We start from the raw sequence: 25,639 nt of genomic DNA on the forward strand, positions 1-25,639 counted from the left end.
AGTGATTATTCAAATGATTGATTTGCTTAAAATTCAACTAGGAACAAATACTAATACTTCTGGTATTTTCTGTTGTATATGATAAACGTTCTTCCTTTTAGTCATTGTTGCTGTATAATTTTTGGTGTGTTTTTTTATTTTGACTACTTTGGAGGGTTTTAAGGAATGTTTTGTTGTTGTGTTTTGTTTTTTGAGAGAGAGCTTGCAGGGGTAGGGGTGCAGAGAGAGAGAATCCCAAGCAGGCTCCACACACAGCGCAGAGCCTGATGCGGGGCTTGATCTCCCGACCGTGAGATCATGACCTGAGCTGAAATGAAGAGTCGAATGATGCTTAACTGAGCCACCCAGGCGCCCCTTAAGGAGTTTAATACTAAAGGCAATTTTGCATTCAAATGATTTTTCTTTTTTTTTTTTTTTTTTTAATTTTTTTTTTTTCAACGTTTTTTATTTATTTTTGGGACAGAGAGAAACATAGCATGAACGGGGGAGGGGCAGAGAGAGAGGGAGACACAGCATTGGAAACAGGCTCCAGGCTCCGAGCCATCAGCCCAGAGCCTGACGCGGGGCTCAAACTCACGGACCGCGAAATTGTGACCTGGCTGAAGTCGGACACTTAACCGACTGCGCCACCCAGGCGCCCCTCAAATGATTTTTCTAATATGACTTCCAAATTTAACATATTTCATTAAAAAAAAAAAAAGATGGCTACTCTCCTGGTTAGTCTTCGTATTTATTCAGATGTTTTTTAGTTTTCTCTATTCTTTTTTAAGCATTTTTTTTTTTTAATGTTCATTATCTTTGAGAGGAGAGAGAGCAGGGGAGCGCAGAGAGAGGGGTAGATACAGAATCCAAAGCAGACTCTAGGCTCTGAGCTGTCAGTACAGAGCCCGATGTGGGGCTTGAACCCACAAACCGTGAGATCATGACCTGAGCTGAAGTCGGACGCTTAACCAAGTGAGCCACCCAGGCACCCCTGGTTTTCTCTATTCTTAAATGTCTATAACAGACGTTGGCAAACTATAGCCCATGAGGCCTGTGTAACCAGCAAGCTAAGAATAGCTTTTACATTTAAAGATGTTATAAAAAAAAGATTGTGACAGATTGTGTGGCCACAAAACCTAAATTAAGATATTTATTATCTGGTCCCATCCAGAGGTTTCCTGAGTCATTAGATTAACTTCTAAATATACTAATTCTCCAGTTCTGATGTGTATGTTTTGTGCAGAATGAACTTACCAGATAAGTACATATTAATGTTATGACGTAATCAGGTATTAGTTTTGGGAGAGTGAATATATGACCATTAGAAGACAGTTAGTTTTAGGGGCACCAGGGTTGCTCAGTTGGTTAAGCATCCGACTTCGGCTCAGGTCTGATCTCATCGTTTGTGAGTTTTAGCCCCACATCGGGCTCTGTGCTGACAGCTCGGAGCCTGGAGCCTGCTTCTGCTTCTGTGTCTCCCTCTCTCTCTGCCCCTCACCCACTCGTGTTCTGTCTCCCTCTCTTTCTGATCCTCCTCCACTCGCACTCTGTGTCTCTCTCTCTCAAAAATAAACATTAAAAAAAAAAAAAGTGGACTCTTTCTCTCCCTGTTTTATTTAGGGCTTGGTCTTTAGTATTTTTAATTGTGCTAGTTTCCCCACGTTTACTCTGGGAGGCTTATTCTCTCGGGTTCTCGGCCTCCTCCTCCTGTGTCTGCTGTCGGTCATAGGGGTGTTTCTTCCCACGCTCTGTGATTTTGGGATGTGAATTTGTATTCAGCAGGGAGTCTCCTGCAGCCCTTCAGGGGCCATCAGTTACTTTGATGGTTGTTTGTGGCCGGGGTCCCTTGTCACCTGGTTCCTGGGCCGGAGAGTTCCCAGATCCAGTGGAGTGTAACGTAAACCCCACACTTATTAGAGGGACTAGCCTGCGGTGCCAGATGTGCAGCCCAGAGGAGATGTGATTTTGGTGAGCAGACTTGTAGTTTATTCTTTCACAGAGGTGGCCTTTGTTGGTCCTGCCTTTTTGGGGGGGTTCTGTATCGTCCCCCTGTTGTGTGCAGGCTTCCTGTCCCCGAGGAGGCACGAGAACCGTGCGGGAGTGCACACACCCTGGGCCAAGGCAGCCGACCTCAGAAAGGCCTGCTCGTGAGGCCGGGAGCTCGGGTCTCAGGAGGGAGGTTTCTCTCCTTTCTCGGACAGGAGTCCCTCCTGAACCTCGCTCACTCGTGCAGACACTTGTTCACACGGAGCATTGTCCTCCTGGGAGTGTGGTTTGGGTGTGTGTGGGCCAAGGTGCCCAGGTGCCCAGTGCTCAGTGAACACTCTGGGCACTGGGTCCATGAGCAAGATGGCATCAGGCACATGTCCCGGTTTGATGCCGGGAGAATTAAGCTCATCCCAGCTTGAGCCTGACCTCCTCCTGACCTTGCCCCAGTGCCTTTCCCCTTTGCTGATTGAGTTCTGTGTCCTTGCACTGCGAGTCACTGCACCTGGGAGTGGTCCTAGAGACCCCGACCCAGAGCCTGGCCTCTGCCAGGCCACTGCTGATGTAGCTCTCTGCTCTGGTTTTGAGTCTACTCTTCGCTCTTGCCCTCTGGGGTAACTTAGAAACTCAGTTCTGCATTTACAGGGATAGTCCTCGTATTTCATGCAGGATATCTAGGTGTTAGGTACCAGGAGGGTTTTTTTAGATAACAGTTTAACCTCTGGCTGGAAACAAATCTGATTCATCGGTTTGTAAAGTAATGCTGGGGACCATCTAGCACCGAGGTTCAGAGTGTGGCATTTGGGCTAAGGGCGCCTGTGCTTGAGCCCCTGCTAAGCTCTTGAGCTTCTCATGTGTCAGGTGAGGGGCTGCTGAGGCAGGGATATCACATGCCCACACTGTGCGTGCACACAGGGCACCCAGGAAGGGTGCTGTTGATACTCGAGCTGGGTCTTACACCTTGCTGGCGGGTGGGCCCTGCCATCTGAGGCCACACTCTTTCAGTTTTCTCCCAGTCCCAAAAGGTCCTCTGGAGTGGAGGCTGCTGCTTCCCGAGATGCTGTGCTCCTTAGGGTTCTTTCCTTGTGAGGCTCCTGTACCTCCCGGACCTAGCATTGATGGCCAGCGTCTGCTGTCCTTCTGGGACCCATGTGCTTGCTTTGTTACTGTCTATACAGTCTTTCTCCTTTCTCCATAGGTGTGTGATCAGATTAAGACCAAGCTCACCTCCCTGAAAGATGTCCCAAACAGAATCGAGTGTCCCCTTATCTACCACCTGGATGTGGGGGCCATGTACCCCAACATCATCCTGACGAACCGCCTGCAGGTGAGATGGATTCCCCTGTCAGAATCGAGCTCTTTTCTGCCCAAATACTAACTGCTGCCCTCCCCCCACCCTCCCCACCCCCAGCCCTCTGCCGTGGTGGACGAGGCCACCTGTGCTGCCTGTGACTTCAACAAGCCTGGAGCAGACTGCCAGAGGAAGATGGCCTGGCAGTGGAGGGGCGAGTTCAGTGAGTGCGACCCAGGGGCAGGGGCCGGGTGGCTCAGCAGGCAGCGGGTGCATAGGTCTCTGTCACAGACTCTCCTCTGTCGCCCTCCTAGTGCCAGCCAGTCGCAGCGAGTACCATCGGATCCAGCACCAGCTGGAGTCAGAGAAGTTCCCTCCCTTGACTGCAGAGGGCCCAGCCCGGGCCTTTCACGAGCTGTCCCGCGAGGAGCAGGCTAAATATGAGAAGCGGAGGCTCTCAGGTGAGCGGTTTCCAAACACTGTGGTTCCTCTGACTTGGGCCTTTCTGGTATGTCACAGCTTGATGTCATCTAAACTAGATGTTGCACTAGATGAGAGAGGAGATCACTGTGAACTATCTCTTCCTAGCCTCCCTTTCCTTATTTCTCCCTCAGTGAATGTTCGGATGATGAATTCTGCTTCCCGGGCTCTTGCCGAATTTGGCCCGTTCACACTGGGCTGTCCTTTGATAGGATAAACCAGTACTGTCTCTCTGAGTTTCGTGCTCCTCCGTACTGACCTGGGAAGCTTCATTTGTTGGTGTCGGCCTTATCCTGACTTCTTTGGCTACGTACGGGTGGCCCGGCTATCTCCTGTTTGGGGTCTCACATGCTCCCCTGCTCTCAATTGTGCCGCAGATTACTGCCGGAAGGCCTACAAGAAGATCCACGTGACCAGGGTGGAGGAGCGCCTCACCACCATCTGCCAGCGGGAGAACTCCTTCTATGTGGACACGGTGCGCGCCTTCCGGGACAGGCGCTATGAGTTCAAGGGACTCCACAAGGCGAGTCTGACCTTTGTGAAGTGAGAACAGTCTAGTTTCTGAGATGAGATTCCTTGCTTGGTGCTGTCTGGACAGTCATGACTTCCCCAGTTAGGATTTGTGGCTCCCAGCCTCACACGTTTGGAAAGTAATTGAATGCACAGTTTTGAGTTTGTTTGTTTCTTGTTTTTAAGTAGGCTTCATGCCCAGTGTGGAGCCCAGCGAGGGGCCCAAACTCATGACCTGGAGACCAAGACCTAGGATGAGCTCAAGAGTCAGACACATAACCAACTGAGCCACCCAGGCGCCCCTCGGTTATTTTTAGTTTTGAGGACTTAAGGGCCTGAGGCCTTGAAACTATTTTGAATGATTGCTTTTGAAATATTTATTTAGAGCAGGGATCAGCTGACTATGGGTGGGCAGACTTTTTATAAATAAAATTTGATAGGAACGGAGCCGTGTCCGCTGCAGCAGGGAGGTGAGCAGCGGAGCAGAAGCGGAGGCTGCATGAGCACGGTATTGGCCATGTGGCCGTAGTTTACCAGCCTCCGATGGGGACAAATTCGGGTGATTTACTGGCCTGGCTCATCCAGGAGGATCAGGGAAGACACATACCACCTCAGTTGTCATGACAAATCGTAGCTTTATACTTAAGCAAATGAGGTTCTTTTCCCTGAAAGACCTTCCTTCATTGTTGGACTCAGTAAGGTCCCTGCTCTGATAGACTTTATCACTGTAAAAGATACGCGACATAAAACCTAACGTTTTTAAGTGCACGGTTCTGTGGCGTTGGGTACGTTCACACTGTTATGCAGCCACCACCCCCGGCCCTTGCCAGAACTCTTCATCTCGCAGAACTAAAACTCGGCACCATTTAACCACAAGCCCCCCATCCCACTTTCGGTCTCTGAGTCCAGCTCCTCTAGGCCCTCACGGAAGTGGACTCACGCGGTGTTTGTCTCTTATGACGGCTCCTTTCCCTTCGTGTCGTGTCCTCCGGGTTCGTCCGTGTAGTCGCGGGTGTCAGAATCTCCTGTCGGGGGCTGAATGGTTCTCCGTTGTGTGTATGCACCACATCGTGTGCATCCGCCCCCTGTCCACGGACACTGGGTTGCTTCCGCGGTTTGGCCACTGTGAAGAATGCCGCTGTGAACGTGGGTGTGCAAATCTCTTGAAGTCCCTGATGTCATTCTTTTGACTGTGCACCCAGACGGGATTGCTGGGTCATGTGCTAATTCCGTTTTTAACCTTTTGAGGAACTGCCATACCATTTCATGTTAATTAACTATTAAGTTACTTATTCTCTCTCTCTCTCTTTTCAGACAAGCACTAAAAGTGTCTGTCTTGTTCTTCAGAGTCTACACAATACCAGGCACATAGTAGGCATTCAACAAATATCTGAATTGTTTCTTTCTTTATATTACTTTATTACTTTTTTTTAGAAAGAGAGCGCACGCAGGAGAGGGGCAGAGAGAGAGAATCTTAAGCACCCTCCATACTCAGTGAGGAGCCCAACACAGGCCCTGTCCCACAACCCTGGCATCGTGACCTGAGCTGAAATCAAGAGTTGGACACTTGGGGCGCCTGGGTGGCCCAGCCAGTTAAGCGTCCGACTTCGGCTCAGGTCAGGGTCTCATGGTTTGTGGGTTTGAGCCCCGTGTCGGGCTCTGTGCTGACAGCTCAGAGCCTGGAGCCTCCACCAGATTCTGTGTCTCCCTCTCGCTCTGCCCCTCCCCAACTTGTGTGCTTGTGCACGCGCTGTCGCTCTGTCTCTCAAAAATAAACGTTAAAAAAAAAAAAAAGAAACCATGTGCTGGAGTCTCTAGGGGGTCGGTCATGATGTCTGCCCTGTTCATCTGGCTGTGCCACTAGAGAGAACGGGATAAGGAAACGTGGCAGAGCATCAGCGGTTGTTTTTCCGGATGTGTCTATAGTCTTCACTTGTATTGGGTTTTGAAGGTTTCTATAGATTTGACATTTTCACAGTATGAGAATGCCGGGCCGTGGACTGTAGACTGAGCTGGAGGAGCCGAGTTGGTGATCGGTGCGCGTGTGGTTCCAGGTGTGGAAGAAGAAGCTGTCTGCGGCCGTGGAGGTGGGCGACGCCGCCGAAGTGAAGCGCTGCAAGAACATGGAGGTCCTGTACGACTCCCTGCAGCTGGCACACAAGTGCATCCTGAACTCCTTCTACGGCTACGTCATGCGCAAAGGGTGGGCTCCCGGCCGAGGGCCTCACTCCGTGGAGCGCGGGGGGAGAGCTGGGGCGGGCGCGGGGGTGCGGGCGTCCGGCTGCGCTGACCCAGAGCGTCTGGACTGCCAGGGATCCGTACCACAGATGTGTTGTCGGAATGTCTTGGGCTGGAGACGGTGATTTGGCAGTTTCCAGTGTATTTATGTGACTTGGTGAATGGCATAACTTGGGGGCTGTAGAGGGGCTAGGCCGTCCTGAAAAAGCACCACGTGAGCCATGGGGGTTGTAAAGCTGTCTGAGAAGTCAGGATGGCCAGGAGTGGAGGGGTCTGAAAGCCAAGATGGATGCTCTTTCTGATGGAGATGTACAGCCAGGTGGGTGAGGGCCTTGGGGAGAGCAGGCTGTAGAGGCCTGGCCACCGTGGGCAGGGTCGTGAGGAGCAGCAGCATGGAGGCTCTGGAGGAGAATGATGGGGTGCTGGGGTTTGTTGGGTTTGGATGAGGGGGAGGAAAGCGGGGCCGGGAGGGGCCGGCCTCTGGGCGCCCGACCTTGCGGGTGAGACCTGGTTTGGGGGCAACGAGGCAGGTGTCTGGCGGGGAGTTGAGGGTGTTTGTGGGCCTGTGCTTTCCCTGAGAAGTCGGAGGATGAGCGTCGGGTCTGGGAGATGGAGAAGGCACGAGGTGGAGCTGGGGACAGAGGGAGAGGGCTCGTGGGAGGGGGGGCGGGGCACGGGACCATCTGGGCGGGTACCGAGAGAGCATGCCGCCTCCAGCCCCACACCCTGAAGCAAGGCGGAGGAGTGTCCTCAGCATGCCCCGTGCTGCCACGGTTCCTGCCCCACTTCAGACGTCCCCTCTGTGGTGTCCTCCTGACCTCCTCTAAGGACCCTTTGTGGGGAGCCCTACCCACCCCACCCCCAGGCTGTGACTGTCTTCCTCAGGGCTCGCTGGTACTCCATGGAAATGGCAGGCATTGTCTGCTTCACGGGAGCCAACATCATCACCCAGGCGCGGGAACTGATCGAGCAGATCGGGTGAGCGCTGTGCTCTGGTCAGCTGCCGGGAGTGGACAGCCTGGGGGGGGAAGGCTGGGGGGCACAGACGGGGAGTGCGCATGTGGGCATTGTGTTTTTGGGTCCACGGCCTGGAAGGGCCTTCACACTGGGTACTTCCTGCATGGAGGCCATGGTCCAGCATCCATGTGGCCTCGTTTCTCTCTTTCTAAAGGAGGCCCTTAGAGCTGGACACAGACGGAATATGGTGCGTCTTGCCCAACAGCTTCCCTGAAAACTTTGTCATCAAGACGACCAGTGTAAAAAAACCCAAGGTGACCATCTCCTACCCTGGGGCCATGTTAAACATCATGGTCAAGGTGAGCCTGGGTCTCCAGGGAGGGCCTGCTATCTCTGGGCCTGGGTTCTTAACGTCTCTACTCTGATGGGGATTTGGGGGGGGGGGGGGACTGCATCGGCTGTCACACTGGCACGTTCCCCTTCCTAACGTCACGTCACCCTGCTTGACGCTGTTCAGATTCTTCTGTAGCCTGAGGATCTATACAGAAAATGCTGTGCTCACACTCGAGTGAGTCTGTGTTCCCTGTAGGACAGCAGCAGACTATTTCGCTTTTAAGTTTGTATTTTGAGGTAACTTCAGATCTACAGAAAAGTTTTAAAAGTAAAACGCAATTTGTATATATGCTTCAGCCTCTTTCCTCTAACGTTAGTTCACATATATAAACCGTGGCACGCTTATCAGAACTAAGAAGTTCACGTTGGCGCAGCCCCATAACCAAGCCACAGTCTTTGTTTGGATTTCCCGGTTTCTCCAGGGCTCCTGTCTTCTTAGTCCCCCCAGGCTGGCAGTTCCCTGTCTTCAGTAAGCCCTGCTCAGGTGTCTTGTTGGCTGCCCCTCATTTGGGTTTGTTGTTTCTTATCATGTTTGTTGTATCTTATCAAATGAGATTATTTGCATTTTTTAAGGCACGCTAGCGAGATGACCCGTGTTTCATTCTTTGGTTGCATGGTGTCAGGGTCTGCGCTTCTGGTCACCGGGCACAGCTGCCGTCTCCCCGCCCTGTACTGCTGCTGGAGCGAGGCATCGAGCCGACGCCGGCGGGCAGGGGTGTCAGAGAGTCTGGCCATGTGTTAAAGCCACCAGAGCCTTGAAGAACCCTAGAGATACTTGAGACCGTGCAGATGTCCTGTGTCTCCCTAATTTTCACTGGTTTGAGTGACAGTTGTTCTGCGATGACGTTCCGCAACGGTGGCTCCCGCTTTCCCACAGTCCTGGTACATTTATTGGAATCCCTCTGTAAGGAAGCGTATCACCCCTCTTTCCACCCAGCAGTTCTCTTCGTCGTCGATATTGGTTAGACTGGGTTACAACCCAGGCCTGCCCTGGTGTTTTGTGACTCAGCTCATTCCTCCTGGGCTGCTAGGGCCTCCTTCACATTTGCCTACGTATTCCTGACACGTGTCCCTGGTCTGTGGTTCGGGTTTGGGGCATTTTAATTTAATTAATTTATTTCTTTAGCACTTTCTTACTTCTTGGTCCTGAAGGCGCTCTAGCCTCATCTTGGTTATCCTAGTCCTCACCCTGGAATCCGCCATTTCTCTGAGGAACCAGGTTCCTTTTATTGGAGAGGGTATTGGAAACCAAGGTCAAGTGCAGATGCTCATTGCTGCTGGGTGTAACTGCTTCTAGCTGTTCTCAGATTGAGCTAGGAGATATGTATATGCCTGATCGCCCTGTCCACGCATGCATCTAGGTTTATTTCTCTGCGTGTGCACTTTAATTTTCTTTTTAATGTTTATTTTTGAGAGACAGAGACAGCATGAGCAGGAGAGGGCAGAGAGAGAGAGAGAGGGAGACCCAGAATTGGAAGCAGGCTCCAGGCTCCGAGCTGTTAGCACAGAGCCAGACGTGGGGCTCAAACCCACAAGCTGTGAAATCATGACCTGAGCCGAAGTCAGACACTCAACTGACTGAGCCACCCAGGCGCCCCTGCGCGTGCACTTTAAAGTACGAAATGCAAGGGGAGCCTGGATGGCTCAGTCAGTTGAGTGGCCGACTCTTGGTTTCGACTCAAGTCATGGGCCCGGGGTTGTGGGATCACACTCCACATTGGGCTATGCGCTGGGCATGGAGCCTACTTAGGAGTCTCTCTCCCTCTCCCTCTCCACCCCTTTTCCCCACTCACACTCTCTGTCACACGCACGTGCGCGCGCACGCTCTCTCTCTCAAAACATTTAAAAAACATATGTATGTACATAAAGGACATGAGTCCACATCTATATGTCCAGCCCCAATCTAGTCCCCTTTCCGTTAGTCACTTCTTTCTCTTGCAGTGAGAAGCCTGTCCCTCATTTTCTCAATATGTTTATTTGTTCACTAGTGTGTGTGTAAAATTGTAAAACGGCTTCAGGATCGTGCCACCGTGTGCCGTAAACTTAACCGACTATGGCACAGTGTGTGTGTATAGTTGCTACTGTCTTTAGTCTGTATTACCTCATCACAACCAGGTTTGCCAAAGTGACTGAAACCGGCCCTTCAGTGGGATTGTTTGTCCCAGTCTGCAGTTTCCCTTGGGGTTGCCCGACATCCTGGTTGGATGCTTTTTAATTTGCTTACAGTAAAATTCACGCTTCATAGAGTGCAGTTCTGTGGGTTTTGAGCCACACAGGGTCCTGTTTCCACCACCGCAGAGAACATGGAAAAGTTCCACCCCTCAGAAGTTCCCGAGTGCTGCCTCTATCACCAGCCTTTCTCCCTCTCTTCCTCTAGACCCTGGCTACCTAGTGTGTTCCTTTGCAACGCTAATTCTGCCTTTTCCAGAATGTCCTGTGAATGGAAACAAGGTGTATAAGCTTCTGGGCTTGGCAGAATGTGTTTGGGTTCATCCACTTCTGACACGTGTCACAACTTGGCCTTTTTCTCTGGCTGAGTGGTGTCCACTGTATGGAAGAACCCCAGTTTGTTGGTCTGGTCAGTCCTCACAGGCAACTGGTCACTTCGAGGTTTGGATGGTCAGGAGTGAAGCTGCCTCCACTTCCTCTTGTTTTGCAGGAAGGCTTCACCAATGATCAGTACCAGGAGCTGACTGAGCCAGCCTCACTCACCTATGTCACCCGCTCAGAGAACAGCATCTTTTTTGAGGTTGATGGACCCTACCTTGCCATGATCCTTCCAGCCTCCAAGGAAGAGGGCAAGAAACTGAAGAAGAGGTAGGAATCCCACAGCCTTTGTGCTTGGGGAGAAAATGAATGAGATTTAACAACCCATCCGGGAAGTGGACCAGGAGGCCAGATGGGACTACTTCTATTTCTTGACCTTTTTGTTTCAGTATGGAAAGCTGTTGCCAACACAGATCCCGCCATCTCTGCTCTCCACCTGCTAGATTCTCGTTCTACAGGCTGCAGCCTCTTATGTTGTTTTTATGTCAGAAATATGAACCTCAGGGTGGGGAGATGTTTGCTGCCTAGTACATGCTGGAGGGGAGGGTTGGACGGAGAAGGGGAAGGTGGAGAGCCAGTGACTAACAGCCAGCATCCCAGGCCCCCATTCACCGCTGGGCTCGCCTATGATTCCAGATATGCTGTCTTCAACGAGGACGGTTCCCTGGCTGAGCTAAAGGGCTTCGAGATCAAACGCCGGGGGGAGCTGCAGCTGATTAAAATCTTCCAGTCCTCAGTGTTTGAGGCCTTCCTCAAGGGCAGCACCCTAGAAGAAGTGTATGGCTCCGTCGCCAAGGTGGCTGACTACTGGCTGGACGTGCTGTACAGTAAGGTGAGCCGCCCTCCACCTGGCCGTGAGGGTCCTGCAGGCTCCTGGCGAACAGGGTGAGTCAGAGCTGATTCTGATGAAACAGGACTTCGTAGTCGGTGCCTCTCAGTCCCTCTCGGTCGGACCCTGTGCCCAGTGACAGAATTCCAGGAAGGAGGCACCTAGCATAGTGAAAGGATTTGTAAGAGAAAACTTTACCAGTGATCCCATCAGCTTCTTTGATTTTTTTTTTTTACTTTGTAGGCCCTGTTAATGAATATGCAATTTCTACAATTTAAATGACAGTGTTGGCTTACCTTGCACATACCTTCTCATGGGATCTATCATTATTTGTTACTCTTTAGTCTGTGTTTGTCAAGTTTGCACTACTTAATTTAATCTGTAAATGTTGGGTATCATATAGGCTTTTTTCACTATTTTAATGTTTTCTAAGCGAAAGGAATACTGGGATGGATATTCTAGAACTTTTCTGGCTTCCTTTGCTTTGTGGGCTGCTGCAGCTTGAGGCATATTGTCTTGTTCTATAGAGTTGGCCCGTACATGAGAGTAAGCACCAAGAGAGAAAAACACACGAAACAGGATCCAAACAAATCTTCCAGGATGTCAGGGCTGGGGGGTCAGGGATGTGTGCACATGGGACAGCAGGCCCGGGGGGTCAGGGGTGCATGTGCACAGGTACAGATATAGCTATTTGTCCTCAGACTGCTCCGACTCCTCCCTTCTTAGTCCCATGGCTCTCCAGGGGGCTAGTGTCTCTCCTGTTTCCTGGCTCCTCCTTTCCCTAGTTTTCTTTTTGTTTTAGGAGAAAAATATCACTAATTCTGTCTTTCCTCTTTTCTGTTAACTTTGGTGTCAGTAGCTCAGTAAATGTCTTTTAATGTTTTCCACATAGTTCGACAAAATGGAATTTAAGGTTTTGTGTGTGGGTTTGTAGCGTGGCTACTCACTGGCATGAGACAACCGTGTTGTACCGCTGCCTTCAGCCCATCAGGCTGGAGAAGCTCGCTACTCGGGGGAGATGTCCCAATGAGCTTGGGAGAGCGCTCTGTTCCTTCTGTGTGATCTGCTCGTTGCCTCTCCAGGCCGCGAACATGCCTGATTCTGAGCTGTTTGAGCTGATCTCTGAGAACCGCTCCATGTCTCGGAAGCTGGAAGATTATGGGGAGCAGAAGTCCACGTCTATCAGCACAGCCAAGCGCCTGGCTGAGTTCCTGGGGGATCAGATGGTGAAGGACGCGGGGCTGAGCTGCCGCTACATCATCTCCCGGAAGCCCGAGGGCTCTCCAGTCACAGAGAGGTAAGGGTTTCTGGGGTTAAGGAAGGGATTCCGTACGGTCTTGGATGTTCGGGTTGGAAGCTTGAGTCTGTTATGGGACCTCTGTCCCTTTGTAGCGATGTCAGCTTCCTTGTGAAGAGCAGGAGGTCAGGAGTGGAAGACAGGGACTGGGCTTTGGTCCCCTGCAGAACCTGGGTTGTGGGGGCCTAGACCGAGGGTGCCCTGTCAGTCAGCAGGCACAGAGATGTGAGAGTGTATTGGAGCGGGGGTTGCTATGATGGGAGCCATCACAGAGTTCGGTTGAGGTCTAGGGCAGGCCCTGGATCACTCACACCCTTGAGGAGACCATTGTCACCCTGGCTGGAGAGGTCTTTCTGGCGAGCTGCACAGAATGCTCTAGCATCCGAGGCTCCATGGCACTGCCAGTGCTGCAGCCTCAGCTCTCTTTACCGACAGACAGAAATGTCTTCCAGCTTCTGAAACACGTTCAGCGTGACAGCAAAGGGCTCTGTCAGACGGCATCTTCCACTCCCAACTACGGAATCTTCGGGGTCAGCAGTGGTTCTCCTGTCACCCTGTCGCTCATCAGGCTGCTTGAACCGTGCAGGGACTGTGTGAATGGAACAGGAAAAAACTGTGTTGAGGGCATGGATTTCTAGAACAATAGGTTTTCTTCCTGCGAATCATTGTATAACCATGGCAGAATTTCCCACCAAGAGCTCAGGGACTAGAAGTGGTTCCGCGGACAAGCCTTGAGAACAGCGGGCAGATGGAGGAAGTGCTAAGCACCAACAAGAGAAAACGTTTCAAAGATGGCCACAGCAGTGCTTCTGTGACCGTTTGTGACAGGGCCTCGTTCCTCCCATGACACTCCTTCCCTTGCACAGAGTCTGGGCAGTCCTGTGACTTGCTGCGGCCTGTGAAATGTGGCAGAAGTGAACCCTGGTTGCAGGAGGCCTCATGCTTCTGCTCTTGCCCTTTGGCTGCCTGGTCAGCCTGCTAGGGGCTGGGGGTCCCTTGCAGAGGCAGCACCAGGTAACTGCAGCAGCTGCCACACCTGCAGGGGAGGCCACAGCGGCCACACAAGTGACCCCGGGCAGAACCACCTCAATCATAGGCTCATAAACCAAAACAGTTACTGTTTCGATGCATGGAGTTTGAGGTGGTTTGTAGTATAGCAGTAGGTAACTGATAAAGCTAGACACGTCAGTAATCCGCGTTTTCATCTACGCTAGGAAGGTCTGGAGTGGAGGGGGTGGGGAGCAAATATTTCCTTAAAAAGAAATTCCCAGAGTTCTAACAAAAGAAGGAATTTGGTGTAAGGCTAAAACAGATTACATGGAGAGTAAAATGCAGAATTGCTGTGTATCATTAAGAAAATGGCAACACAGAAAGTAGGCAACTTCTGTGAACAGGCAATTTGCAAGTGAAGTTGATGGTCAGTGCATGTAAAGATGTGCAAATTCACTGTAATTGGGAAACAAGTGTGTTAATACCAGTCGTCCCACATGTACACAGCGTGGTGACAGTCACTTTGGAGAAGCCAGCAGTGCATGATGCATTAGATGGTGCCTGATTCCCCTCACAATTGAGCACGTCTGGGGATGTGTCCTGGATGATTGACCCTGTGGTTTACATTGTGTTTAATAGCAAACGTTGGGAATGCCGTAGTGTTCCCTCAATCAGAAAATGGGCAAATGTGTTTTTAATGCAGTGAAATGCTATGCGGGCATTGGAACGATTGAATCGCAGCTGCGTGGTAAATGCGCGGGCTGGCACAGGCAGTCTACTTCCATCTGTATAAAATTTACAGACGTGGACAACGCTCTTGTTTGTTTACACATACGTACGGACAAGAGTAGTATGGGAGCAGGCGTGGGATTGGTAAACGCCAAGACAGGGACCATGTTTATCTCTGTGAGGACAGTCAGGATTGCTGCACAGGGCCTCATCCTTGTATCTGTTCTCTCAAATGTGAAGTAAAATGGCAAGGCATGAAGTTTGATAGGACTAGGTGATAGGTGCACAGGGGTTTGTTGTGTTCTAAGTTTCTTTGTGTTTATAAAATTCAGAGGAACAACTGTTTCCTCCAGTGAAAGGAAAGGTATTAACAGTTGCCCTGTTGCCTTGCTAGTGCCGTGAAAACTGGCGCATTCTTTCAGGAAAGCAGATAGACCTTTCTGTATCTTACTCAATGAGTAACGTTTTAGAAATGTCTAATTACATGCACGCACATGGATGTGTAATTTAGGGGAGGGCTTTGGCAATAGCTCTGTCAACAGTGGTCAAACAACACAGACCAAACGGCCACCAGTGCGGGGATCGTGCATTAATCCGTGGTATTTTAATACAGTGAAGGATTATTTGGTTATTGAATATGATAAACATTAGATATTAGCTGTAGTTTATACAAAACAATGTCATTAAATAAAAGAGGTTACAATCTAGGTTCTAAGTCCTTATTTCCATGTGAAATACGTGTACGTGGTCAACGCTGTACAGAGTTAGAGAGATTTCCGTGTTTGTGAGTTTTGTGCCTCTTTTCACCCAGGGCCATCCCACTCGCCATTTTCCAGGCAGAGCCCATGGTGAGGAAGCATTTTCTCCGGAAATGGCTTAAGAGTTCTTCCCTCCAAGACTTCGATATTCGGACAGTGAGTGCTGACTTCTGTACTGAGAAGTTTGGGAGGAGGAGTCGACAGCACAGTATCCCTGACTCGGGTCATCATTCTGTCTGAGTCTCCACCCTCGATGTCCTCCTCTCTGTACACAGTGGGTGAGGAAGTAGTTCCACTTAAGGACAAAACCAGAAAAACTAGTGCCGGGCAGCGCTTAGATTCTGGTGCAGGGTTCTTGTGCTGGCTCAGCCAGCTACTAACTGTCATCCTGGGAGTCGTTTCTTTAAGTGTTCTGCCTCAGTTTCCTTCTCTGTGAAATGGGTACCTCTTGCCCCAGAATTTCTAGGTGGGATAAGTACGACACAGGAAGCATTCAGTGTGGTGCTCAGTATAGAGTGGAGCACGGGGCTGCTGCTTTCTTCTTAACGTTTCTCCTTGTGCGCACCCAGATCCTGGACTGGGACTACTACATTGAGCGGCTAGGGAGTGCCATACAGAAGATCATCACAATCCCTGCGGCCCTGCAGCAGGTGAGGCCCCGCCCATGCAGACAGGGCGTGATGTGGCTCAGAAGCCTGGAAACCTGGGCCTGGCCCCTACTAGCAGTCAGACAAGTGATCGGTCAGTGAATGGTGTCACTTTCTTGTAGGTGAAGAACCCGGTGCCACGCGTCAAGCACCCTGACTGGCTGCACAAGAAACTTCTGGAGAAGAATGACATCTGCAAGCAGAAGAAGATCAGTGAGCTTTTTGTCCTCGAAGGCCGGAGACAGGTAGTGGGCCCAGGGCCGCCGAGCCATGCCCGTCAGGCCTCGTGGGGGCCCCATGCTACCCAGGCTTGGATGCTCCCATTCAAGTGTCTAGAGTGTTTCTTTTCTTTTCTTTCTTTCTAAAACTGTGTACCTGACAGACAACTCTTTCCACTTGGGGGTGGGGGGGTCTTCTGGCATAGGAAGCCTTGGGCCTTCTGTCAGGGATAAGGACTGTTTTCTGTATGAATAGAGCAGTAACGGGGCTCAGGGACTCAGTGCGTCAGTGTGCCTTGGGACTCCCGTTTTCTAAACTGTGAAGTAAAAACCTGTAGAAACACTAGACAGTACTAAAGACAGTGTAATGAAGGGCTTAGCTGAAGTCAGGAGAGCCAAAAGAAAATTCTCAGCTGCTGGAGATGCAAAGTGAACTTCATTTTTACTATTGTTTTTTTCCCCACCCCCCAAAAGCACACTGTAAACTAGAGCACTGGGGGCTGGGAAGGAAAAGAGAGGACCTGTTCTCTGCAGTATTTTATTCTGTCTTACGAAAAGGAGCGAATCCCAGAGCAAACAAGGGAAAAATAGTCGTACTCGACTGATGTTTTCTATTTGACCTTTTCGCTATTAGAAATTGGAACCAGATCAGTCAGTAGATGCACATCTTTGTGTACAAGTATCTTAGCCTATTCATTTGATCCCACATGTGTATTTCTAGAGGTGGAGTTTCCTGAGAGATCGTGGTGTTTTCAGTCTCCTGGGTCTTTGCAGGTGGGCGTGGCCCAGGCTCCAGAAGGCACACAGAGCCTTGGTGCTCCGGACATGGAAGACCTCGGCCTGGCAAAGCCACCGCGCTCAGTGGTTCCTGTTGCCACCAGGAGGAAGCGCGTCCTCTGGGAGAGCCAGGGGGAGTCGCAGGACCTGGAGCTGACGGTGCCCTGGCAGGAGATCTTGGGGCCGCCTCCGGCCCTCGGGACCACGCAGGTGACACGTCGACGTGGCCGGTGGGAGGGGGCGGGGGCAGCAGCCTGGCCCGAGCTGTAGCTTGAGGTCTCCCGTGGAGTCTGCTGTGTAGCTCCGGGGCCCTGCATGGGTGAGAGGCGTCCTCACCAGAGACACCTGCACTGGGAAGCTGTTTAATGCAGTTGCTGTGCAAGGCTGTTTCTGCTTTACCGCGTGCCCCTGGGTTGTGTTGACTGCCCCCTCTTCCTGACTTGCTTCACCGTCTGCCCTAGGAAGAGTGGCTGGTCTGGCTCCGATTCCACAAGAAGAAGTGGCAGCTGCAGGCCCGGCAGCGCCTGGGTCGCAAGAAGAGGCGGCGTCTGGAAGTGGCAGAAGGCGACCCTCGGCCTGGGGCTGTCCGCGACAGGCCTGCCACCGGGCTGGGGGGCTTCTTGCGAAGAGCCGCCCGCAGCATTTTGGACCTTCCGTGGCAGATCGTGCAGGTGCAGACTGCCATCAGTTTGGGGGGTGGGATGCCCCCCAAGGGCAGCATCACAGCCGATGGGAAGGGGTGTCTGGCCAGCTCACGATCCTGGGGACCCTCCGTTACTTTTGTGCCCTGTGATTGGGGCTGGTGCCGGAGAGCACTCAGGAGTGTGAGCACGGTTTGTGTCGAGGTGACACGTGGTCTGCTCTCTCCGTTCCAGATCAGTGAGACCAGCCAGGCCGGCTTGTTCAGGCTGTGGGCCGTCATCAGCAGTGACTTGTACTGCATCAGGCTGAACATCCCCCGCCAGTTCTATGTTAACCAGCGGGTGGCTAAAGCCGAGGAGGGGCCTTCATACCGCAAGGTACGGGGCAGCAGATGCTGCTGGTCACTGTGGTCAGCTGTCTGCTCCGCCTCTGAGGTGGTGTCCCCAGCGATGAGGGAGCCACATAAAGGATGGGGCTTTGTGGACGCAAAAGCCTGGTGAGCTGTGATGCTGAGCCGGGTGTGCTGGAGCACCTTCTTGGGGTGCTGTGAAGAGTGAAACGGTGTCTGTGGAGCACTGGGCACAGAGCGAACGCTCAGGGGCTGGAGTTGCCGGTGTCCTGGGGGCGCCATCCTCTTACGTCCGATGTCTGTGTAGCAGGGGAGGGACGAGGGGGACATGTGTCAGTGGCTGGAGTCTGTTTCCATAGGCGCTTCTCATGTCAGCAGCCTCCCTGGACAGACTTCTCACGCCTCAGGGTTCCCTTGGTGAAAGCATGCGGTTCAGTGGCTTTCCGTGCGTCCCGTCCTGCAGCCTCTGCCACCGCCAGTCCTCGAGCGTTTTATCTCCCTCAGAACAAACTGGGACCCTTTGCAGATCGTCCCCTCCCCCAGCCCTGGCTCACCACCGTTCCCTTGACACCCGGGTTCTGCCTGTAGGTTAGCCTGTCATGGAGTCCGGCTAGTTTAGTTCTGCCCGAAGCTCGTTTACTGAGGCTGTCGTGCGCATTTCTCAGTGGGTGCTCGGACGCGCGGAATGCGCTGACGTCTAGTTGCGACGAGATGTGGGAGTTTGTAACTGAGACTAGACTGCAGAGGCTTTCTGGAGAAGGTGGGACTCTGCCCCCACCAGGATTCAGGGGCGTGCGGCCCTGGAAAGGGTGGGGCGCGTGAAGGCGGAGAACAGATGGTCTGGGATTCCTGTCGCTTTCCTGGATGCGATGCCGCATTGTCACCTCGGAGAACACTTTTTCTGTGGGGAGGTTTTCCCTTTGGGTGCCCTGCTCTGCTCCACTCTCTGGCTCCCCCACACCCGTCCTCTGACTGGCAGACAACAGGAAAATAACCTGGGGACACCTGCTCCCCTCACTGCCCCAAAGCTCCTCTGCTTTTCATAAGCCCCAGGCTGCTTTTTGAACCTACAGCCCCAGCTTCCAGGTTTAGTTTTACCTGTGAGGAGAGACGGGCTCTGAGGGGCTCACGTGTGGCTGCGGCTGCACAAGCCCTAGGACTATTTAAGGGATGCACGGAGTATGCGAGTTCAACAGACGTCACCGGTGAGCCTTGTGACCAGGCTGGCGCGCTGTTTCACCAGGTCAGTCGAGTGCTTCCTCGCTCCAACGTGGTCTACAACCTCTACGAGTACTCGGTGCCTGAGGACATGTATCAGGAACACGTCAACGAGATCAATACTGAATTGTCGGCCCCAGACATCGAGGGCGTGTACGAGACACAGGTGATCATCTTCCCAGCTGGATGGAATGGAGGAAGCAAAATTGCGTATGGCGTGGACGGGCTAGCAGCCCGGCTCTGGGCCGCCCTCCCGGTGAACTCCAGCAGTGTGTCTGCTGAGGACACGCGGGCAGTGGCCTCACCCTGCCCTGTCCACCCCTCTCCCAGGTTCCGTTATTGTTCCGGGCCCTGGTGCAGCTGGGCTGTGTGTGTGTGGTCAATAAACAGCTGGTGAGACACCTTTCAGGCCGAGAAGCAGAAACCTTTGCTCTTGAGCACCTGGAGATGCGCTCTCTGGCCCAGTTCAGCTACTTGGAACCAGGTAGGACGTGTGCCCGCTGCCTTTGCCCGGCCCGGCCTCCCACGCACGTCGGGGTGACAGCCGTGTTGCCCTGCAGGGAGCATCCGCCACCTCTACCTGTACCACCACGCACAAGGCCACAAGGCGCTCTTTGGCCTGTTTGTGCCCTCCCAGCGCAGGGCGTCTGTGTTCGTGCTGGACACCGTGAGTTCCTGGCGAGGGGCTCGGGGAGGGACAGGCCCCTGGGCGGGACGGGCCTCTGCCCCCAGTGCCTGTGGTGATGCCTTTTGAAGTGGAGCCACAAAGGGGTCCCTGCGGCAGCACCTGCGTGGGGAGAGGGCTGACACGGCCCCCACTGTCCAGGTGCGAAGCAACCAGATGCCCAGCCTCAGCGCCCTGTATACCGCCGAGCACAGCCTCCTGATGGAGAAGGTGGGCCCCGAGCTCCTGCCTCCCCCCAAACACACTTTTGAAGTTCGGGCTGAAACCGACTTGAAAACCATCTGCAGAGCCATCCAGCGCTTCCTGCTGGCCTACAAGGTGAGTGGGGTGGGGCTTCTGTGTGTGAGCCCCTCCCCCCAACGCCCCCTCCCCGCCAGCCGCTTGCTTCCCTTACGTCCAGGAGGAGCGCCGTGGGCCCACACTCATCGCTGTTCAGTCCAACTGGGAGCTGAAGAGGCTGGCTGGCGAGGTGCCCGTCCTGGAGGACTTCCCGCTGGTGCCGGTCCGCGTGGCTGATAGGGTCAGCTATGGAGTCCTGGACTGGCAGCGCCTCGGTGCCCGGCGCATGATCCGCCACTACCTCAACCTGGACACCTGCCTGTCCCAGGCCTTCGAGATGAGCAGGTGAGGGGAGTGGAGGGCATTTCTCCGTTTCTGGGCTCTGGCTGTTCCCGGTTCGTCCGTCCCTTCCCTGGGGCTGACCCCGTGCCCTCTGCAGGTACTTCCACATCCCCATTGGGAACCTGCCCGAAGACATCTCCACCTTCGGCTCCGACCTCTTCTTTGCCCGCCACCTGCAGCGCCACAACCACCTGCTCTGGCTGTCCCCCACGGCGCGCCCTGACCTGGGCGGCAAGGAGGCCGACGACAATCGCCTCGTCATGGAGTTCGACGACCAGGCCAGCGTGGAGATCAACTGTCCGGGCTGCTACTCCACGCGTAGGTGCTTGAGGCACCGGGGGTCCCCGGCTGCTGGCGTTTCCGCCACGCATTGCCATTCTCTGGTGGTGGGAACACCCAGTGGCGGATGCCCCGCGCTCGGCCGTGACAGTGTGGGCACTGAGCCTGAAGCAGCATCCGTGGGTGTGGGACGAGCGGGGCTGGGCTCTTTAGTCGCTCAGTGACAGGCTTGTCAGCCAGCCCGGCTGCCCCGGGAGCGGTGTGTTTCCTGAGGTAGCACTTGCTGCAGTCGGCCCACGGGCACCACAGGGGTGTCTCTGTGTGCAGTGTGCGTGGAGCTGGACATCCAGAACCTGGCCGTCAACACCATCTTGCAGTCCCACCACATCAATGACATGGAGGGGGCTGACAGCGTGGGCATCAGCTTCGACGTGATCCAGCAGGCCTCCCTGGAGGACATGATCACCGGCAATCAGGCCGCCGGCACCCCGGCCAGCTACGATGAGACAGCCCTCTGCTCCAGCACGTTCAGGTGCCCTGAGAGCACAGCCTGCCCTTTTGTTCGTGTGCCCAGTCCTCTCCCTAGGCAGGATGGCTGGGCTTGGGGTTTAGAAGGGACATTAGAAACCTATTTATCCTCTGCCCTCATTTTGGAAAACTAAGAGCTAAGACGTTGTCACTGGGGCTTCTCTCCCCCAGGGCGGCAGAACCAGCACCCCATATGGGGCCAAGCTCTTTCCTCCAGTCGCTGGGCTTTGCTGCCCTCCGGGCACCATTCTGGCCCCTTCCTGTGGCCATTGGTGTGTTGTAGGCGTTGAGTGCAGAGTGAGGCCTGAGGGCGCACATGAGGGCCCAGCGATAGGGTTTGGACAGTGAGGAGAGGGGGCAGAGGTGACAGCACAACAGGGGGAAGCTGGTATCAGGGACGAAGGGCCACCCTCCATGCCTTTCTTCCAGGATCCTGAAGAGCATGGTGGTGGGCTGGGTGAAGGAGATCACACAGTACCGCAATATCTACGCTGACAACCAGGTGATGCACTTCTACCGCTGGCTCCGGTCCCCATCCTCGCTGCTGCACGACCCCGCCCTGCACCGCACGCTCCACAACATGATGAAGAAGCTCTTCCTGCAGTGAGTGCTGCCAGCGGCTTGCTCCAGGCCCTGCTGACCCCAGCCCCTCCCCAGTCCCCAAATTCACAGGAATGGCCGGCCGACGCCCCGGGCTAGTGGTCCATGGCGGTAAAGGTCCCAGGGAGTGCTTAGCTGCTGTCCAAGCCTGCTCAGCATCCTGCACAGGTGTGCCGTGTGCTGGGGTCTTTCTGCGTACTGTTGGCACAAGTCCTCATGCCCTGTGTGTGTGTTCTGCACCTGTAGTTAAGAGCAGATATTGGAGACCCATGTGTGGATGTATCATCCTAATGGGCACTCGGGCTGCTTCCAGAACTCAGGCTGTTACAGATCACCAAGCAAGAATGGCCTTGTGCCCAAGGTCACGGGAACACATCTCTGGAATAGTCTCTGGCAAAAGCACTGGTGCAGGTTTGATAGAGCTCTTGACTGGATAGGAAAACGCTAATTTGATTCTTAGCGACAAAGCGCTCTCCGTGGAAGTTGTACAGTTGTTTGTGTGTCCAACAGAGACTGAGAATGTGTGTCCGCAGCCCCACCAGCACGCAGACACTGGGGCCGACCTCGTGTGGTGAAGTGCTAACCCAGTGTACTCTTGCTCTGCAGTACTCATAAGTGAATTTGAACTTTCTTTTTATATCCTTTGTCCATTTTTCTGTAGTTTTGTTGGTTTTTTTCCTCAGTGATTTATATGAGTTGTTTCTACGTAAAAATTAGCCATTTTTGTGTGATGTGATAGCATGTTTTCTCCTGTTTTTGATTCTGTTTGGCTTTGTTTATGAAAGAAACAAGTATTTGTTTTGCCCTGAGAAATCTTCACTCTGTTGCGTCTGGATTTCAGGCATATTTAGAATAGCTTTTTCGTTTAGGATCCTTAGCTTGTTTTCCCATGATGTCTTGTGGTGTCCTCTGTGGCATCGCGACTGGTGATTGTGACCTTGGTCTACAGGCTCATCGCTGAGTTCAAGCGCTTGGGGTCCTCTGTCGTCTATGCCAACTTCAACCGCATCATCCTCTGCACGAAGAAGCGGCGGGTCGCAGATGCCATTGCCTACGTGGAGTACATCACCAACAGGTGTTTACATTTCTAGAATTCTGCCTTCCTTTGTGTTCTGATCTGGTGTCCTTTCCCTTCTGCTGAGGGACTTCCTGTAAATCACTCGTAGCATGGATCTGTTCGTAATGAATTCTTTCTGCCACTGGATGTCTAAAGAAGCCTTTATTTTACCTTTATTTTTGGGAGATCTCGTTGCTGGTATAGAATTATAGTTAGATCTGTTTTGAAAGTTTTATTTCTCTCTGTTTCTTTTTGGGTAATTTCCTTTGTTGTGTCCTTAAAGTTGCTAATCCTTTCCTGCAGTGTTTAGTCTGCCGTTCATCCCGTCCAGGGTGGTTTTCCTCTCACGTGTCTGTAAGCCTAGCTGGGTCTTAGTATTCCTAGAGTCTGCTGAGCCTGCTCTGTCTTTCCTCTAGCTTTATGACTAGAATCCGGGGTCAATAACCATTTCAGTGTCCTGCTTTGCTCAGTAGAACACTTGTGTCCGTTCTGATTTGTATTCAGTGGTAGGTTTTTCTCCCGATTCCGCATTGCCTGGGAGCCTGGTGATACCGCAATGGATGTCGGCAGTTGTGAACACATGTGAATGCCTTGTCTCATGGATACCTTGGCGTTTTATTCTTCTGTAGATGTTCTAGAGCTTTCTTACTTGGAAACACATTGGCCTTTTGAGCATTTTTTGTGATTTATAGGCAGGCTGGGCCAGAGCCATGTTTAGTCTAGAGCTCACTGTTGCTCACTGGTGAAGCAAGATTGCTGTGAGTGCAGCCCTGGGCACCTTGTGAGTCCTGAGGCTCTCGGACAGCGGTGGGAGCGGGCACTCAGCGGTCCTTGTCCCTGCTCTGTGTAGTCTCCTTGCACACAGAGGGGCTCTTGCTTCTCTGGTCCCTCAGCACGGGTCCCTGCCGCTCCCTCTTGCCTGGTGCAGAAGTCGCCTTAGCGTCGGGTTTATCACGTCCTCTGGAAAGTTGGAGGGCTGATATAGTTTGAATCCCCCGTAAGTTTTTGTTAAGAAGTGAAGGGTAAGCAGGTACGAAAATAAAAGGAGGAGAGTGGAGAAAAAAATGATTTCATGTAAGCAGTTTCTATTTGGCTTCTTTTCAGCGTCCATTCTAAAGAGATCTTCCATTCCTTGACGATTTCTTTCTCTCGGTGCTGGGAGTTTCTTCTCTGGATGGATCCCTCTAACTATGGTGGAATCAAAGGAAACGTCCCATCTAGTATTCACTGTGGACAGGTAAGATATCACAGTCTGGAGAGCCCAGGCTGGGGTCTGAGACAGCTTTGGGGCCCGTCTTTGTCTCTTTGCACATGTTTGGTGCTCATGGGTCCAGCGCCTGGCCCAGTTCTGGGCCCCATCCTGCAGCCGTTCCCGCAAGAGCGTGCTGCCCCCGGGGGATCTGTGAGGGAAGAGGTGAGCAAATGGGCAGATGGGGAACGTGCAGCACTGGCAACGGTAAGGGCTGAGGGAGGGCAGAGAGCGGGCTGTGGAGCAGGGGACTGACTCAGGTGGGACCGTCACAGAGGCCTCTAAAGAGGGGACAGGCAAGCAGGGAATGAAGAACTGGGCCGGGGGTGCAGTGTCAGCATAGCCATGACAACAGAGCAGGGCTGGGTGGGGGTCACGGGTAGCACAGAGCAGCCAGGAAAAGAACTGGAACATCGTACGGTTCCTGCCACAGGCAGCCTCCTTGGGCCCAAAGGCCGAGTTGGAGTCTTGGCTTTTAGTGACAAAGAGACTCTGAGCAGGAGCACGTCAGGGCCTCCACTAGGGCCCCGTGTTGTCGACAACAGCGTAGGAGATCAAGGCTTCAGTAGGAGCCCAGTTAGCATCAGCCCAGGGGAGGGTGGGGGGCAGGGTGGAGTCTGGGAGAAGGACTTGGGTGGGTTTTGAAGGTGGAGTGTACAAGCCAATGGAATGGATGGAGGTGACACCTGGGGGTGTGGGGGCACCCAGGGGTGTGGAGCCACGCGTCTACGATAAGATGGATGGGGCAGGAGAGCACGTGTAGGGTGAGAGGAGCCAAGCCTGGCCAGGGTGTGTGGCGTGTGCACAAGGTCCGGCCGTCCTCAGTGCTGGGACAGGAGGTCTGTGGAGACCACGATGGGAGGGAAGTGCAGGTATCGTAGCTGAATCAGGAGAAGGCAGTGGGTGCTGCTTGAAGGGTGTGGGGGATGCCAGAGTTCACACGTTGACGTGGAAGGCGCCACTGAGAGGGGAATTTGGTCACGCGGGAGATATCTGCAGTAGGGCCCCTCGGGTAGGATTGTCACCGTCCCAGGACGTGTGGGATTCAGACAAGAGATCTAGTCACCCAAGGTCACCCAGTCGTGAATCTTCCCTACCTGGGAGGTGGGAGTTAAAGAATTCTGAAGTGAATTCACTGGAAGAACAAAGTGAGAATCACGATCAGCATTTGCTGAGTACACACCGGGTGCGTTACCTAAGCAGCTTCATCTCCTAAGTGGCCTCGTCCTTAGAGCCATCCTGCGGGACTTTGACTCAGGCTCAGGGATGTGGAACGACTCGATGAGCATCTCACGAGGCACAAGGGGTCAGTAGACCCAGGTGTAGAATGACTCAGGTGTGTTGCGTCTGCGTTACAGCAAGACTCCCGAAAAGAAGGCAGAGAGGAGGAGGAGGAGGAGGAGGAGGAAGGTGGGGAGGAAGAGGAGGAGGAGGAAGGTGCCCAGGAGCCCGACGTGGAGGACATGCTGGAAAACAACTGGAACATCGTGCAGTTCCTGCCGCAGGCAGCCTCCTGCCAGAGCTACTTCCTCATGATCGTTTCGGGTGAGCCGGCCCGCTAGCTTGCGTCGGAGTCTGGCGGTGGGAGTCATGTGGCTCTGGCGTGTTTGCATAGCAAGGAGGTAAAGGGGAAGTCAAGTCTGGTGGGCGTGCACTGGCTGTGCCGGCCTTGCGGGGCTGGACCCCTGTCCTCTGCCCTGGGGCGTGTCCGCAAGTCCCAGGACTTGCGTGTGCGCACAGAGCAAGTAAAAGTAAACACCAAGTACAGAAGGTTGGAAACTT

General features: G+C 53.2%; 1 protein-coding gene across 2 annotated transcripts in view; it reads left to right on the top strand.

The window, feature by feature from the left end:
• POLE (DNA polymerase epsilon, catalytic subunit) overlaps window positions 1–25,639 on the top strand; it is a 46,067-nt gene that overhangs the window by 13,743 nt on the left and 6,685 nt on the right. For both annotated transcript variants that reach the window (XM_023241229.2, XM_045041257.1), the window contains exons 17-43: window positions 3,167–3,295; window positions 3,380–3,482; window positions 3,574–3,720; window positions 4,117–4,262; window positions 6,304–6,452; window positions 7,373–7,465; window positions 7,659–7,803; window positions 10,497–10,654; window positions 11,021–11,216; window positions 12,296–12,510; window positions 15,041–15,143; window positions 15,557–15,637; window positions 15,757–15,879; window positions 16,627–16,839; window positions 17,091–17,300; window positions 17,505–17,648; window positions 18,864–19,004; window positions 19,169–19,322; window positions 19,399–19,505; window positions 19,665–19,841; window positions 19,924–20,147; window positions 20,242–20,462; window positions 20,751–20,955; window positions 21,381–21,554; window positions 22,501–22,626; window positions 23,713–23,845; window positions 25,216–25,402. In XM_023241229.2, coding sequence (XP_023096997.1) covers window positions 3,167–3,295; window positions 3,380–3,482; window positions 3,574–3,720; window positions 4,117–4,262; window positions 6,304–6,452; window positions 7,373–7,465; window positions 7,659–7,803; window positions 10,497–10,654; window positions 11,021–11,216; window positions 12,296–12,510; window positions 15,041–15,143; window positions 15,557–15,637; window positions 15,757–15,879; window positions 16,627–16,839; window positions 17,091–17,300; window positions 17,505–17,648; window positions 18,864–19,004; window positions 19,169–19,322; window positions 19,399–19,505; window positions 19,665–19,841; window positions 19,924–20,147; window positions 20,242–20,462; window positions 20,751–20,955; window positions 21,381–21,554; window positions 22,501–22,626; window positions 23,713–23,845; window positions 25,216–25,402 — 4,204 coding nt within the window. The remainder of the gene's footprint in view (window positions 1–3,166; window positions 3,296–3,379; window positions 3,483–3,573; window positions 3,721–4,116; window positions 4,263–6,303; window positions 6,453–7,372; window positions 7,466–7,658; window positions 7,804–10,496; window positions 10,655–11,020; window positions 11,217–12,295; window positions 12,511–15,040; window positions 15,144–15,556; window positions 15,638–15,756; window positions 15,880–16,626; window positions 16,840–17,090; window positions 17,301–17,504; window positions 17,649–18,863; window positions 19,005–19,168; window positions 19,323–19,398; window positions 19,506–19,664; window positions 19,842–19,923; window positions 20,148–20,241; window positions 20,463–20,750; window positions 20,956–21,380; window positions 21,555–22,500; window positions 22,627–23,712; window positions 23,846–25,215; window positions 25,403–25,639) is intronic.

The sequence above is a fragment of the Felis catus genome, chromosome D3 (assembly GCF_018350175.1).
Source record: "Felis catus isolate Fca126 chromosome D3, F.catus_Fca126_mat1.0, whole genome shotgun sequence".
In the NCBI taxonomy this organism is placed as follows: Eukaryota; Metazoa; Chordata; class Mammalia; order Carnivora; family Felidae; genus Felis; species Felis catus.